The following is a 16,092-nucleotide window of genomic DNA, read 5'->3' on the forward strand; positions in this document are numbered from 1 at the left end:
CCAGGGACAGGGTCTGCGTATTGCATAGCCAATCTTTGGACTTTGGTATCCCGTGAGGCGTGACTGAAAAAAAGCGTGCTCGCTCTAAGGCATATCAGAAGAAAGCCAGCTATTGCGTGTGGCGCACACTGCGCCATCCTAATCTGACTGTAAATTGTTCACAAATTACCGGAAAACTGGATTTTAGGACAAAACCACATTGCACATAACACAAAACCTCTCGCAAGCAAAGATAATTCGAAACAACACTTTCCAAACCTTTTCCTCGCGCCCTTATCCCACAACAACGAAACAACACTTTGTACGCGCACCCAGCCCTCCCGGGCCCTGTTTCACCGCCCGACGCTGCGCGCGCTGCAGCGCGCTGGGAGCTGAGGCGTACCCCTGACGTCACTCGAATGACGTTGCGTGCGATCCGTTAGCTTATGATGAATCGCGTTTGGAACAGAGGTCCTAAAGAACCAAGTCGACAGAGAACAGAGGTTTGAGTGCGAATGCTGCTAGCGTGCTGATGGTGCTGGCGCTTGGGTGCTAGCCTTTTGCGATGACGTCATAGCGTAGCGTCAGAGGGAAGTTTGTTGATATTGCCATGGAAACCCAACGCGCCGACGCGCGCAGCGCACTGCAGCGCTCCGCCGTGAAACAGGGCCCCGGACGCACTCAAGGCGACGCACTAAAGACACGCGCAGTAGTAGTAGATCTTCATCCGCTCCGCAGTTCTCTATATACCGCAAGATATACCGTGCCGCTGGTGAAGAAATGGCCACGTGGGTTCCCCTCTTCCCGCGTTGTTTTGACCTTGAAACTTTGTTGTCGTTCTGTTTTTCAATCGGGGGAGAGATGGCGCTGTTGTAGCAGTTTGGGATGGTGTGGTGTGTGTTTGTGTGGTTAGCAACGGAATTTCTCAAGAAGTCGGAAGCAAAAACTTTTTTGGAATTCACGGTTTCGTTGTGCAGTACAAGGGGCAAGCCAGCATGGTAAGAGTTTTCGTGAAATGCATGAAGGTGATAAAACAATTAAATTTTCTCGTAGCACGCCACTTCCGCTTTGTTTTGCGGCTCAAAGATGGCCTCCATCGCAGTAGCTCATGGTACAAAAGTGGCGCAGTTCAATGATAAATTCTCATTTTTGGGATAAATGATTGGTTTCAACTGAAAAAATGCCTAGTTTTCATGATTTAACTTGCAATATATATTTTGGGATGATATATCAAAGAAATGGCATAACAGTTTGGTTGAAATTAGAGCAAATCAAAATATTCCTTCAAGCAACTAGCAAGGCTGTATATTAGGCCTTGAGGCCCAAATATTCATTTGCTTTATGTTAAAAAATAAAACTGTCTTTTTCGTACACCAATGGTGGCCATTACTCTTCTAACCAAATAGCTTTCTGAAATGTTCAAGTAATTTGCTGGGTTGCTAACGTCTTGTCTTATTTCAGGGCTATGGCATTTTAATTTGATGAATATCTGAGAATTTACTATAATTGGTCCTTTTGCCCTTCAAAATTAATGAATGCAACACAATAGTATGTAACGTTATTGCTATGTCAGTCACTGCTATGGGTTAAAGTATGCATTGGCCAATGATAACAATTGATAAAATAAGGATTCTCTGAGTTTCAGCTAAAGTCTGATTTTTTAAGCCTGTCTAATAATTTAAAGTGCTCTTATGAAAAGTCCATGTGAAACCTTAACCCGCGCACCGACGGGGGGGGGGGCGGATATCCGCCCCCCCCCCCTGAGGTTTTTCGCGGATAGCGGGAAAACCGCTAGGCGCCGCGAAATTTGGTACGACTATTCTCCCATCAATTTTACATATGGTGTGCAAGTTTGAACCTCCTAACTTTTAAGGTCAGGTCACCAGGTCACTTTGAATGACCCAACCTCAAGTCACTTTTTTGCAATTTTTGTCACCGTGCCAGAGCTACAGTAGATGTCGGAGGCCTTTGAAAGTCGCAGGATGTTATTAGGTCATTAGTAGCTACAATTTGTATATCTCGAAATTTTGATGTCGGTGACCTAAGGTCAGGTCAATTTCGCGACCTCCCCATTATAAGTCAATGGGGGAAAAATCAACTCCCTGTTTTTACCACTAAAACGGGTCGGAATGGCCCCATATACCATACATGACTTCATATACGATCAACCTTCACTACCTTGAGGTCTGTTTTGCTGTTGGGCAGCTGTAAGGTCATATGACGTCATCAAAGGTCACCAAAGGTTTTTTGCCAATAACTCCGTACAGGAACAAGATACAGCCGCGCGGATGGTCTCATTGTGTTCAGCTCGTCAAGACGCATCGAATGATATACATGATGACCTCGAGGTCACGTGACCTGAGGTCAACCTTTGACCTTGACCTTTCGAGGTCAACATATATATCATTCGATGCGGATTGACGAGAGGATCACGATGATGCCCTTAGTTTGTTCCTTTCTTGACTAATTCGAAAGTTATTCGAGAAAAACTCTCCATATCTAGTGCCGCCATTTTGACTTTTTCGACCCCTGTGACGTCATCTTTGACCTGACCTGAAAATGACCTTTGTAAAAATTGTAGACCTTGTCCGTGCGTATCCGATGCCGTTTACCGCTTGTCGCTATCTTGCTTCGTTCTCGAGATCTCCGGGGGGGGCGGTCATCCGCCCCCCCCCCCCCCGTCGGTGCGAAGTTGGCGCAGGCCGCAGACCCCCGTCGGTGCGCGGGTTAATGCCTTTAACACTGGCCAGCTGAAAATTTAATACTATTCTTGGTTTTTCTTTAGAATTTATTTCAATAGCTTGACTCATGCCTTGCTTATTTGTGCACTTTCAGCGATCAGACAGGCTAAAAAATCCTACCACTGTTGTTGAAATGGATTTTATTTCAGTTTCTTAAAACTTTTATAGGTTAAATTTTAGAAATTGTATTGTAACCCTATGAGGTTGAAATTGAGTCCCATTTATAATGTGTCCTTCCCCTGGTCCAGGTGAGTATTAGAATTTGGTAAACTAAAGAAGCAATACAATTTTTGACATGCTATTGATCATTTTCACATCAATTTTAACTAGGGATGTTGATTGCTGTTTCAATCTATTATTTTGTGTAGGTGGCACAAACCAAACCATCAAATTGTCATGGTTGGTTGAAGCATCATTTTTTATACATATTTCGTAAACATTTCCACAGCTTCAGTGACCATAGACGGTAGACCACTGGTCAAGTCACCATGTCTAAAGAAATACAATATTTAATTTAAATGTATGTTTGCTGCTCTCCAGCCCAGAGTTTTGATTTGCTTAGAAGCTGTTATATTGCTGGGCATAAAACTTGTTCCAGTTTTTAACATGTCATCTAGAGGTCACTCATAACCTTGTAATGTTTAAACTGTGGGAAAAGTTCAAATTGAAGTAGGTAGAATGTTGATATTTTTGTGCTTTGTTGTTTTTATGTTTCAGGTTCCTACTACCTCAGCTTACACCAATATGTGATCTAGTTTTTATTTGTTTGGTGCAAGCATGCAAGGGTGCTGCAACACAGGGAATTGACATGCTAAATATGCTGTGCTTTTCATTTTGCTTAGACATCAAAGGTTTTATGCTAAAAGCAGGGGTGAGGAGCCGGAGCCGGAGCCGTCAAAGAAGGGGGCGACACGGGCTTTTTTTAAGAGGAAAAGGCTAATCGACCTAATTCGGTTTGACAGTCCAAGGCAGTAAAACATGTGGTACGTTATGGGCCATCACGTGAATGAAAAAAGCTGAATACGTATCCCCGGTGTACAGGGACCCGCACTCCGCAGTTGCTACTGTACAGCGACCCTGAGTAAATTGTCCCAGCACCCTCACAGGAAACAATGATAAGCTGTCAGAGGGCAAGCACAGAAAACCTCAGCTGCTCTTGTACAGGGACCGGCAGTCGATATCAATGTTATCGGTTGTTACTGGACAGGACAGACGGCTCGAGTTGGGGTTCGTGTACAGTAGCAACTGCGGGTCCCCGTGCAGTACAATTTTTTTCAGTATGTAATCAACCTCCTGTCTGCTCCTCCCTCCCCACATCTACTGCAGCCCCAGAACCTGAGGACCGGTCATCAGGTGATGGCCATTGTTTTGGCCACCTGCATTTAATTGATCGCATATGGGGATGTACTGAGTCGGAGCCGGAGCCGGAGCCGAAACCGCCGGAGGCGTACCATTTTACTCAGAACCGGAGCCGTAGCCGCCATGACATTTCACCCGGAGCCGGAGCCGATTTTTTTCCCGGAGCCGGAGCCGTCTGAAATTTCCACGGCTCCGCATCCCTGGCTAAAAGCTATTGACAGAATTTAACCAATTTGTAAATTAGCTTCAAATTTGAAGCTGAAATTGAAGTTATTTTTGCTTCAGGTTGAACTAATGAGGCTGTTTTTGGCGGCAGGCGCAGGCGGGCACGCAGCTAACGGTCAGCGAGCTAGCGCTAATCAAAGCGGCGGTGGCCGTAGCGTCCGGCAATGCCAGCCAGCGGCCACTGCAGCCGCTTACGCAGAACAGCCTGCAGGAGTTTGGGCGCGAGCTGCTGCAGCAGGCCGCCGATGGCAAGGTGGACCGCATCAAGGAGCTCATAAAGCAGGGAGCGCCCTTCACCACCGACTGGGTATGTGCTGTCACATTACAAAACACCTTAATCAGGACGAAACGTGATCAGGACAGAAATCGTGGAAAACTCCCAAATGACCACGTAATGGACGTGCCTGTAAGCTGCAAATTGACTAGTCACAAAACGAAGTCACAAAACAAATTTAAGCCACTTAATGTTATTGTTTTGGTAGTTGTTGAGCATAATGTTTAGTGTCACATTTGTCGACGATTTAGGTTCATTGACTGGCTATATCAGGCTGCCGTCGAGTCCTGAGAGTGTGACCCGGTGAGCTGGCTGCCGCTGCCCGTCTGACCGGTGCCGCGCCGACAGCTGGGCACATCTCCGCTGCACATGGCCGCCATGTACGGCCACTACGAGGTGGCCGAGGTGCTGCTGGCGGCCGGCATCTCGCGCGACGCGCGCACCAAGGTCGATAAGACGCCGCTGCACCTGGCCGCCACCGAGGGCTTCACCAACATCGTGGAGCTGCTGCTCATGAACCACGCCGACGTCAACGTCAGAGACATGGTGGGTGGCCGCTCGCCCGATGGGGTCGATGGCCTTGCAGCAGTTGCTCAGACGGACGAGTTAAATCGGGGAATGGTTTTGCTCAGGCGGAAGCATCCGATGTCAAAATATTAGCTCTTTTGTTTTAATGTTCAGTTTCTTTTTCACAAGTTTGAGAACCAAAACTACATGTGTTTTCTCTGGCCGGCAGCTGAACATGACGCCTCTGCATTGGGCGGTGGAGAGAGCTCACATCGAGTGCATTGAGTGGCTGCTTCGATGCGGCTCGGATGTAACCGTCAAGAACAAATTCGACAAGACCCCCAGAGATATTGCCTGTGACAATGGGCATCCGGGAATCATGGAAATGTTGGAGGTATGTTCAGGCAGGCCAGTTCTTGTGCACCTTGTCATGGTGCTACTACATTTGCAGTGATTAAATGAGTCATTGAAGTCTGTATACAGAGGCCCATGAAGGTATACGATGTTTTAACGTGGTGTCTATTTGTGCTGTTATGCATACATGTGATGTGTTGCAAGATTTCTTGGCATTTTTCGCGTCTTTTCGCCCTACTAACTGATTGCGTTCACCCATTTCGCGGTGCTCAGAATTACGAGGTGTACCGGGCGGACAACCCGCGGACTCAGCCGGAGCGGGTGGAGAACACCGCCTCGGCCACCGAGGACGCCGTCAACAGCATCTTGCCGGAGCTGACGCGCGCGCCGCTGTGTGTGGACGCGGCCGAGCCGGCGCCCGAGCCGCCACCTGAGCTGCCGGACTCGCCGGCGGCGGCCACCTCGCCGGGGCTGCAGCTGCCCGAGCTGTCTCCGACCGACCAGGCAGGTCAGTCAGCCGCCGGACAGACGGCCGGGAATCGGGGGAGGCTGGTGCCTCAGATCGTGAGGGAAACATGGAAATGTTTCGCTTGCTATGTACGGCAGGTGAAACATAAGGCCTGCATAAGGCTGTGATTGGTCTGCTAAAGAAGGAAGCGTAAAGTAGAGATTGGACGCACTACATTGAAAGCGCCAGCTTACACTCGCGGTCTCAGTGCTGTTTTGACCTCTCACTGTACCCCATGTATCTCACTACGTAACGGTGCCACTACCTCTGTAACTAGGTGGCGCTGAATGACTGCACTGAGTGCATATATTGTGTAAACCAGCCCGCCTGGCCTGCCTGGGGAGCATTATTCACTTGCTGTGGTAACGTGGCCGATGTCTTTCAAGCGTAGATTTGATATAAGCTTTTCATTATAATGCGTATGTTTGATATATGCTTGTGACTTTGAATGCAGTGCTGTGCTATGTTAAGTTAATATTATACGCGCTGTAATAGCTAGTCGTCGCCATCCTAGCATTCGACTATTTCAAAGGCGGTCAATGCCGTACATTATCGAGTAGTGATTTGGTATAGCATGGCGAGTCCTGATGGTACGAGGTCGGTCACAGGATAGTTTCTTGGTCTAAGAGCGCGATATTCTGTCGATATCAGTTTTCTTGCTACCTCGATTTAGTGTCATTTCGGGTAACATGTAACGCGAATACAGTTGCGCTTCTCGGTTTTAACGGCAGTAACCTAAATAAAGCCAAATAAGTAACTGCTCCTTCAAAGTGACCTTTTCTTATTTAACTCTCGCTTTACAGTAAGCACCGTTTATGGCTGAGAGAGTGTCGTTCAGTTTGCATTGCCGGCTGGCTGGCGGTACGCGGCGCCCACCTTGGTGCCCGAGTCCTGGCGTCGCCCACTAACACGCACCCTGCATGGCCGGTGTGGGCGGGGGCGCTGTCTCTGTGTCGCCGGCGTGCGTCAGCGGCCCGTCGCCTGTTGCAGCTGACGGCATGTCCACGCTGGCCACGGTGGCCGAGGCGGCCTCCGCGGCGCGACTGACAGGTACTCGGGGCGGCGCGGCGCGCCCGTACCCCCACCCGGCCGGCACCCACCGCTCAGTCCGCACTGCCTGGCACGGCGGCGCCCCGGTCGCGGCGAGGAACCCGCAGTCGGCGCCCCACTAGCGATAGTCTGTCGACTTGTCGTATGGCGTGTTCGCGTCGATTATTAGATTCGCTCTAGTTTCTAGAGGCGCACTGCCGGCATGCGTGGCGACACTGAAGAGACGCATGCGATGTGCATTAAACGCTGTCTGGGGCGATGCAGGCACGCTACGGAGTGTGCTTACAATGTCAGAGTGACTTGTCGTGTGTTTTGGTTGGTTTAGTTCAGTTCGTTTGCAAAGTATTTGCTGAGGCTGCTGACGCTTCTTTTGTTTTGTCATGTTTCGTCCTTATGTAGGTGTGCGTTGAATGACGCGTGCTTGATAAGTCACACACAGTAAACGCAGCGTAGGATGCGACCGACGGAATAGCGAATGTCCGATCGTCACGGGTTACTCTTACGTTAGAGATAGGTGCTCGTTTGAACGGGTTGAGAGATTTCCGCTGTGCTAGCCTCGCTAGGAAACAATTTTCGCTGCGATATACCTTTTCTACGCTTTTTTACCATGGCATTGCTGTCCAACGTTAAACTCGACATTGCTCTGTTTCTAATTTGCATTAACCCTACTTCTCCAGTCATGTGCTGCCCATCCGGCCACGTTACCGCTAAGCGCAGTCCCGCCCCGCGCGCCCGTCTCCGTCACCACTGACGCCGGCGCCGCGCCGCTGTGCCGCAGGGAAGCGCGAGGCGCTGCGACTGCTCGCCTCGCACGGCATCACCATGCTGCCCGTGGAGGACACGAGCACGCTGCCGGCGGCGCTGGCCGCGGGGAAGACCATCTCGCTCACCGGTGAGTGTGTGCGGGGAGGGACGGGAGGTGTCTGTGCGGGAACTGGGAGTGGGTCCCCGTGGTCCAGCGGGATGACCATCTCGCAGCCCGCTAACGCTGCGAATGAGCCGCCCGGGGGAGGGATCTTCCTGTCCGTGTTGGGTGAATAGTGCCTCGAAACGTCAGGCAACAGTGAGCTGACGGTTGTATGAGGGATTATTAAATAGTGGAAGCGTTTTTGTTTCTAATTGTCAGTTCTTTGTCGCATCAGGTCTGCTTTTAGGTGCAGTTATTTTTTTTGTGTGTGTGTCTCGAGTTTTACGATAGGCAGCCCTTCATCTTAAAACGTTTGTCGTGGCTATCGTTAGCGTAGTCATTGTATTTCAAGGCCATCACTCATCAAGGGCACCACTGGATTGTCTAAAGAAAGTATTTCTGAATTGGAAGAAATGGGGTCGTAGGCACGGTCCGACTGAGGGCCGGAGAAAGGCGGGATGGGCAGCAGTGCTGGTCGGCTGTGACCGGCGGCCGGCCGGTGAGCGGCGGGCCTCGGCCACAGCCCGCTAACGCTGCGAACACGAACACTTTATGGACCGCCGAGTCGACGGCCGACGAAAGTCGCACCGACGAGAGATCGCCGCCACTCTATTTATGGCCTCTTCGGGCCGCTGATGAGGCTATGTCACGTGACCTGTAGAACACTGGCAGTGGGCGGCGGATGCCTGAAGTTGGCATCCGGGAAAAGTCACGTGACAGAAACTGCAGTGCTGAGGCCTCTTGCACCAAACTACCTAGCTAGGTAAAATCGAAAAACCGGTTTCAGAATAAGCTAATCTAACGGTGGTAAATTTGTTTGCAATAGCCCAATACATTGTCCTACATGTGCTTGCTAAATTTTGCACGCAAATTGTTACATTTGAGACTTGGACTGGGTATACGATGCAAAATAATCCAAGCATTGGTGCAAGAGGATTTTGGTGCAAGAGGCCTCAGATGGCTTTTATCGAGTGGTGCTGCAAACTTAGGTACGGTCAATTTCTAGGTATCTGGAATGTTATGACTACATAGGCCGGCGTAAGGCAAGGTCTGCATGTAGGTACACAATAGGAAGAAACTTTTTTATTCAGCTCGTATATTTTGAATGAATGAATCGATGAAGCCCACGTCAAACAGCTGCATCTGTGAGCCGTGATCTCAATTTCCCCGATCGAATTATATCCGTTTCCTGGATAAATGAAAGCTTAACTTAAAGGTTACTTGGATTACATTGCATGTAACGCCGGAATGAGTCGGGCCCGACTACTCGTCGCCGGAAGTCCCCCGATTTACCAACTGAGGTACCGAACCGATTTGATGTCGGATTCACTCCGTCAGCAAACGGTTAGGGCGTTTAAAGAGTGGTCACGGCAGTGTGGAGTTACTAAAATTAGGCTCGTTTGACCTGCCCAGCGCTTAGAGCTAAAGCGTGTCGTGGGTGCAGCAGCTTTCGTCCGGTGCAAAGCCATTCAGCTATATATGAACTCGACTAGGCGCTAGCGATTAGATGCTTGCAAGCTCGCCAAAGTAAGTACTCTTAGGTTGCGTGTTATTTATTATTTGGACTTGAACTTTTTATTATTTTTGTCGTCAAGCTTGTGTCATTCTTATCAAGCACGCGTCATTCACCGAAGCACCTGTGGAGAATGTTCTGCTGTGAGTGTAACCCTTTCTTCGTCAGGTTATTTCCGACTGTGTTTGGCCCTGTATCTGACCGGTGCGTGGCCATTGTACCTGGCATGTGTGACCGCCGTCTGACCGGTGTGTGTCCCCTCCCCGCAGCGGCCGGCGCCCTGGCGCTCGGTCTCAGTAAACCGAAGACGCCGGCTGGGTCTTCAACCGACAGCAAAGTGGGCGGCGGCGGCGGCAGCGGGCGGACGGCGGCGCCGGTCACCACCTCGGCCGCCCCCGCCCCGGCCCCGGCCGCGCCGCCGCTAGGCGCCGGCAAACCGCGCGGCAAGGTCTCCAAGATCATCAAGCTGACGCCGGAGCAGTTCGCGCAGCTGACAGGTGTGTGTGTGTGTATGTGTGTGTGCGTCGGACCGCGGGGCCTTTCTCACCGGCCGCCGACAGATGCGCCGTTCGCGATGGGGATCACAGTTTCTAACGGTGCGCTCGGGAAATCATGTCAGTGTGCGGCCACTAATATTCATCTCCTTCGATTTCTCACTTTCACCGGCACCTGTGTGCAACAAATGGGGTGTCATTGCAGGCAGCGCTGCCATTTGGCTCATCCATCACTGCTTCCGCCGGTGAGCCGTTAGCTGCACCGCGCCAGATGGAACTAAATAATGTCTGTCATTATTGGGTCACGCTCTGCGGGTGAATCCCGGCCGTAGCGCCCGTGGCAACTAACCGGCGTCGTCCGACACTGACAGTCACCCCGCACACCCCGGCAGGCGGCCGCGGCAAGTCTGCCACCGTGGCCGGCAAGGCGGCGCCGCTCCAGCTGAAGCTGCCCTTCTCGACCGGCGGCAAGCCGCCCGACCCGGCCAGCGCCGCCAAGCGGCTCAAGTTTGTGCCTGTCGGCGCGGCGGCGGGCGGCACCAATGGGCTGACCGAGCAGCCGGCCGGCCGCCTACCGGTAAGGACGACTCCTTGGGTGTGCCGGATGGGGGCACAAAGAGGGCGCTAGACTTCGACCTCTGGTAGCTAAAAGCTAGGGTTGTGATGCGATATGGAATGTACTTTTGTCGATTGGAATATAGCGTTGGTGTTGAGCAAGGTCTGGTGATCATGTGTTACGAATCGGGGTTCTTTGGTAGCATTCCACGTATAGTTCATATCATATCATAGCGTGCGGCAGTGCGGTATATTACGGTGGTAGAGAGTAGAGACACCTATATGCTAATGTGTCTGTATTGTCCGTGTCGTGGAGGCGTGCCGTCTGACCCTGTGGCCGCCTGCCGGCAGGTGGGTGTGCTGAGCCCGGCGGCGGCAGAGCGGCTCGGCGCCAGCCCCGAGTCCTCAGTGCCCGCCCCCGTGGTGTCGTCGTCTTCGGCCGGAGACGCGGCGTCGCTGCGCGCGCGGCTGGCGGCCGCCGAGCGCGAGGCCGACCGGGCGCGACAGGTGTGCCGCGAGCGCGAGGCCGAGGTGGAGCGGTGTCGCCAGCTGCTGGCGGCCGCCGAGGCGGCGGCGCGCTGACCCGGCGCCGGCCGGCGGAGAAAATGACCGACAGCCCGAGACGTGACGCGCCGCCCGTCAGCCGGCACCGGATCGGCTCACGGACGCCCCACCGAGATGTGCTGTTTTACATTTCACCAGCGCTACAGTTGTCCCGTGCAATTTTGTTACACCAGTATTTCACGAAGGCTGTCGTGAGCGGTCATTTTCTACGTCGGCGTTCGTATGCCTCGTTATTTATATTGTACCTGATTGTTGTCTCATGTGCGCCCGCATTCCTCGTGTTTCACCCGTGTACCATGCTCATTCCATACTGCCATATGTGAGGCGTGTATCATGGAATACAGAGTCGATTTCTAGGCTGCGGTGTGTGCCGGTCGCGGACCGTTCGCCGGGTGTGCGGTGTGGCCTCCTGTCCCACATCGCGTCTGTGGGGCTCATTTCACACGGGCCGCTCGCCGCCGGCCTGTGACGCGGCACTGGCTCACTTTCCCAGGCGGAGTTAATGAGCGATTTCAAGTGACACCAGCTGTACAGAGGCCGAAAATATGCCGTATTCATGCCTTGTGATCCTGACAAGTGGCAAGAAATGAGGATATGGCAGCCTAGAAAATTGGTATCAGGCGAAAGCATTTTCGGGCACATTTGTTGGCAGTATGGTTAGCGGATCAGGCTAAATTGCAAATGGGTGAATGGGGCTCGTGCTATCTGCTGAACGCATCTCTGGTGCTTTCTGGAGACGAGTGGATTTGGATTCATTGTAATTACTTGCACTTCCTGTTACCCACCATTAGTGCCAAAAAATGTCCCGACACGGCCTCAGCCGTGCTGGGCTTTGACGGCCTCAGCCGCGTCCGCATCCGGTCTCGCCGGGCATCGATAACCATAATTGGGTGTATAGAGCTCTCGCAGTAATGTGCTAGTGATATTAATGTACGCGAATCTGCCATCCGTTTACCGAGACCTGCTTCCGACACTGGCGGATCCGGGTGGGGGGGGGGGGCAAATGCCCCCACCCCTCACCCCACCTCGCAGCGCCCGTAAATCGACGAAAGTTTGCGGTTTGAGAACGAAAACTATACATTTATTATTAGGAAAGTTTGTTTTAAACGGCACAGCAGTGCGTAAGGAATCGAAATCCGACGACTTTTCTTAAGACTTTTGAGAAACTTGTTTGGGGGTATCCCCCGCAGCGTCCAAAAGCGCCTTTCGGGATCCGCCAGTGGCTTCCGATTGGACCAGCGTAGAAATTATGCGAACCTATCAATCGCCTCCAATAATGCTGAGGTTGTATTTGATGTCCTCGCAAGCCCGATGGCTAGGCGCTCGGCCATTGCCATTCAAATGTTTGCTCCCGAAACAGCTGTAATTATTCGTCAAATAGAATGGGGCCGGCGGCTGCATCGTTCAGTGAAAGTGCGCGGCTCCGATCGTCCGCGCGAGACGGGCGGGCCGCCGCTCGGTCCGAGATCCGACGACTCGGAGAAGTGAGCGGCCCGTGTCCGGGTCCGTGGGAATTCGGTACACCAGCACCGCGCCGGCCCAGCCGCGGCGCCGCAGGCACAACCAGCGCGCCGGAAGCCGTAAAAACGAAAGTTTCCGCATCCTGTTGTAATACCAAATGTTACCAATGGATGTTTTCACGACCAATGATTGTTTGGTCTACAATATGACGCCTTGATGTTACTTTAGAATCTGAAAAGTAGGTATCAACAATCGACTATACGAAAGGTCTGCTTAAGTTGATGTGGTTCAGATGGGACACAACCTCTCCCTCCCTTGGAATGCGGAGCACACCCCGGGCTGACGCGGGACGCTCACCCGTCCCCCGGCGGGCAGAAGCGCGGCCGTCTCGGCGGTCTCCGGCCGATCGGTCACCACGGAGACAGACAGCCGACAGGCCCATTTTCACGAAAGGAGCTCGCTCAGCGGGTCAGGTCGAGCGATCCAGTACGGCGCGGGTGGACGTGATAGGGTTGGTCGGGACAAACAGACCCGCCCGCCCGTGATCGATTAAAAAAAAAAAATACATCGGCGATGCCTCGGCCCTTGGAACTAATAAAAGAGTAATGTGGGATGAGATGTCAGAAATGTAGCGGTCGTCGCTTCGTGACATTGGACGTATCCGTATATTTCTTAACCAGACTGCTAAAGATCGCGTGAAGGCAGTAGGAGGGCATGGGATGACTTGCGTATGAGGATCGGTGTGTGGAGCAATAGATGTCTCATTTTCGCCGGCCCGTTGAGCCGTGGCTCGTACTGCTCGAGCGCGTCCAGTCGGAACAGGGCATCAGAGATTAGGTACCAAACCTCTGCTCGATAGCCGCAGAAGATGATGCAGGGCAGCTTGGCATTTTACAAAACTTTTTACGGCATTAACACGCGCACCGACGGGGGGGCGGATATCCGCCCCCCCCCCCCCTGAGGTTTTTCGCGAATAGCGGGAAAACCGCGGCGCGTAGCGCCGCGAAATTTGGTACGACTATTCTCTCATCAATTTTACACATGGTGTGCAAGTTTGAACCACCTAACTTTTAAGGTCAGGTCACCAGGTCACATTGAATGACCCAACCTCAAGTCGCTTTTTTGCAACTTTGTCACCATGCCAGAGCTACAGTAGATGTCGGAGGCCTTTGAAAATTGAAAGTCGCAGGATGTTATTAGGTCATTAGTAGCTACAATTTGTATATCTCGGAATTTTGATATCGGTGACCTAAGGTCAGGTCAATTTCTCGACCTCCCCATTATAAGTCAATGGGGGAAAATCAACTCCCTGTTTTTACCACTAAAACGGGTCGGAATGGCCCCATATACCATACATGACTTCATATACGATCAACCGACACTACCTTGAGGTCTGTTTTGCTGTTGGGCAGCTGTAAGGTCATGTGACGTCATCAAAGGTCACCAAAGGTTTTTTGCCAATAACTCCGTACAGGAACAAGATACAGCCGCGCGGATGTCATTGTGTTCAGCTCGTCAAGACGCATCGAATGATATACATGATGACCTCGAGGTCACGTGACCTGAGGTCAGCCTTTAACCTTGACCTTTCGAGGTCAACATATATATCATTCGATGCGGATTGACGAGAGGATCACGATGATGCCCTTAGATTGTTCCTATCTTGACTTGTTCGAAAGTTATTCGAGAAAAACTCTCTCCATATCTAGCGCCGCCATTTTGACTTTTTTGACCCCTGTGACGTCATCTTTGACCTGACCTGAAAATGACCTTTAAAAAATTGTAGACCTTGTCCGTGCGTATCCCATGCCGTTTACCGCTTGTCGCTATCTTGCTTCGTTCTCGAGATCTCAGGGGGGGGGGCGGTCATCCGCCCCCCCCCCCCCCGTCGGTACGAAGTTGGCGCAGACCCCCGTCGCGTCGGTGCGAGTGTTAAGATGCATGCGTGCGTGCATACATGAAGCCTTAATTCTGTAGAGTTTCACAGATACCTAGATGGTGCAGTGGTTTCCAAATTATTTGGGATATAGGCATTGTAAACTGCACAGGGTGATTTTTTACAGAGTAAAAAGATTTTAAACGAGAGGTACCGAAACATTTAACAAACGCGAAAAAATATATTCATGTGAAAGAAAATTGTTTGTCATTTTGTTTTCAGGACCTTTTAGAGACTTATTGGGACTCATTCTGTTCATTCTGTCATATAGTGACTAGTGAGCTTAGCGAGTAGGTACGCTGTCATCCGAGCAACGCAACACATTTAACCCGCGCCCGGCTGGGGGTCCTGGATTTCCACGCCCTGCTGGGGGGGGGGGTGTTTGAACACCCCCCCTTCTAACTCGGCTCCTGGGCCACGTAGCGATACGCGGAAGGCGGCGTTCGAAAGAGCGTCTAAAATAATGACGAAATCACTTCGGTCATTTTTTTGGTCAGGTCAAAGGTCAGGTCACCAGAGGTCATTGAAGGCAAAATTTCGCCGATTTCCAGGTCGAATGTCGACAATTTCCAAGAAGCCAACGCATAACTCGGGAACCAATAGAGCTACAGCGCCGCGGAAAAGCGCATTCGATAGCCCTATTACCGCCCTTTCTGAGTAATTCTCTCAGATTTGACCCAACGTCAACGGTTTTGCCTGCAGGGGGCAAAAACTGCAAAAATAGCCGATTTTTTCGGAAACAGTTTTTCTGCAATAACTTTTGACCCATGCCTTGTACGAGCTTACTTTTACCGGCATCGTGTTCCTCTCGTCAAGACGCATCGAATGAACTATAACTTGACCTTGAAAGGTCAACTTGAAAATTTGACCTCAGGTCAAGGTCATGACCTGACCGGAAAGGGTCATGTTGCATATCAGTCGATCCGTATTGTCGAGCTGAACATATCTAAGGCGTTTTCATCGCTCTAGCATGCCTCTATCAAAAGTTATTTGCGAAAAACTGTTAGATACCATTCGTGACCTAAGATGACCTCAGGGCATAAACAGGGGTCACGGACACCATTTCCATGTTCAGTGTGTCTAAACTACTTGTAATTCAGTGTTTGGGAGTGTTTATAATGTCTTTCGTCCAAAAGTGGCGCATTTCAATTTTTTCCCATTGACTTATAATGGGGAGGTCGCAAAATTGACCTGACCTTAGGTCATCGATATCAAAATTCTGAGATATACATTTTGTACATGCTATTGCTCTTAGCAATCGCTGAAAGTTTCAAAGCGATCGGTCACTCGGTGTAGCTATGACAGACATTGAAACTTTTTATGAGGTGAGGTCACTTCAAGTGACCTGGTGACCTGACCTTGAATGACCTTGGTCTGAAATTTTCACAACATGTGTAGAATTGATGTATGATAAGGTGTACAAAAAACGGCGGCGCTCCGCGCCGCCGTTTTTGAGATATTCGCGAAAAACCACAAGGGGGGGTGTTCAAACACCCCCCCCAGCAGGGCGCGGGTTAATTCTCACGTTTAATCTTGCATTTAAAGAGCTCAGGCTTGCGCGCATTAAAACGGTGCTCACTTCAAGCACGCTCTGTAAGCCTAAACGGAGCTTAAACTCAAAGTTTCGTGTGCAGATGAAATGTGAGAATGTGTTTATTACAAAAA

The 16,092-nt window shown here is 51.1% G+C and overlaps 1 protein-coding gene across 2 annotated transcripts; it reads left to right on the top strand.

The window, feature by feature from the left end:
* Positions 1-839: 839 nt before the first annotated feature.
* LOC122390133 (neurogenic locus notch homolog protein 3-like) lies at positions 840-11,387 on the top strand. 2 transcript variants are annotated; one of them, XM_043382812.1, is made up of 9 exons: positions 840-977; positions 4,396-4,611; positions 4,927-5,124; positions 5,315-5,479; positions 5,713-5,947; positions 7,776-7,889; positions 9,687-9,914; positions 10,304-10,488; positions 10,818-11,387. In XM_043382812.1, exons 1-9 carry the CDS (start codon positions 975-977, stop codon positions 11,046-11,048), a joined length of 1,575 nt encoding a protein of 524 aa, XP_043238747.1. In that variant the 5' UTR covers positions 840-974; the 3' UTR covers positions 11,049-11,387. The 2 variants fall into 2 exon arrangements, with proteins under 2 accessions (XP_043238747.1, XP_043238756.1); XM_043382821.1 differs by lacking the exon at positions 840-977 and adding an exon at positions 1,046-1,090.
* The last annotated feature ends 4,705 nt before the right edge of the window (positions 11,388-16,092 follow it).

Source organism: Amphibalanus amphitrite, unplaced genomic scaffold (assembly GCF_019059575.1).
Source record: "Amphibalanus amphitrite isolate SeventyFive unplaced genomic scaffold, NRLGWU_Aamphi_draft 000020F_arrow, whole genome shotgun sequence".
NCBI lineage: Eukaryota > Metazoa > Arthropoda > Thecostraca > Balanomorpha > Balanidae > Amphibalanus > Amphibalanus amphitrite.

Bases quoted from the DNA above. Each gene is read 5' to 3' on its own strand.
- LOC122390133 (XM_043382812.1), top strand. The intron at 7,890-9,686 runs GTGAGTGTGTGC...CCCTCCCCGCAG, and splicing joins GAAGACCATCTCGCTCACCG to CGGCCGGCGCCCTGGCGCTC. The intron at 9,915-10,303 runs GTGTGTGTGTGT...ACACCCCGGCAG, and splicing joins GCAGTTCGCGCAGCTGACAG to GCGGCCGCGGCAAGTCTGCC.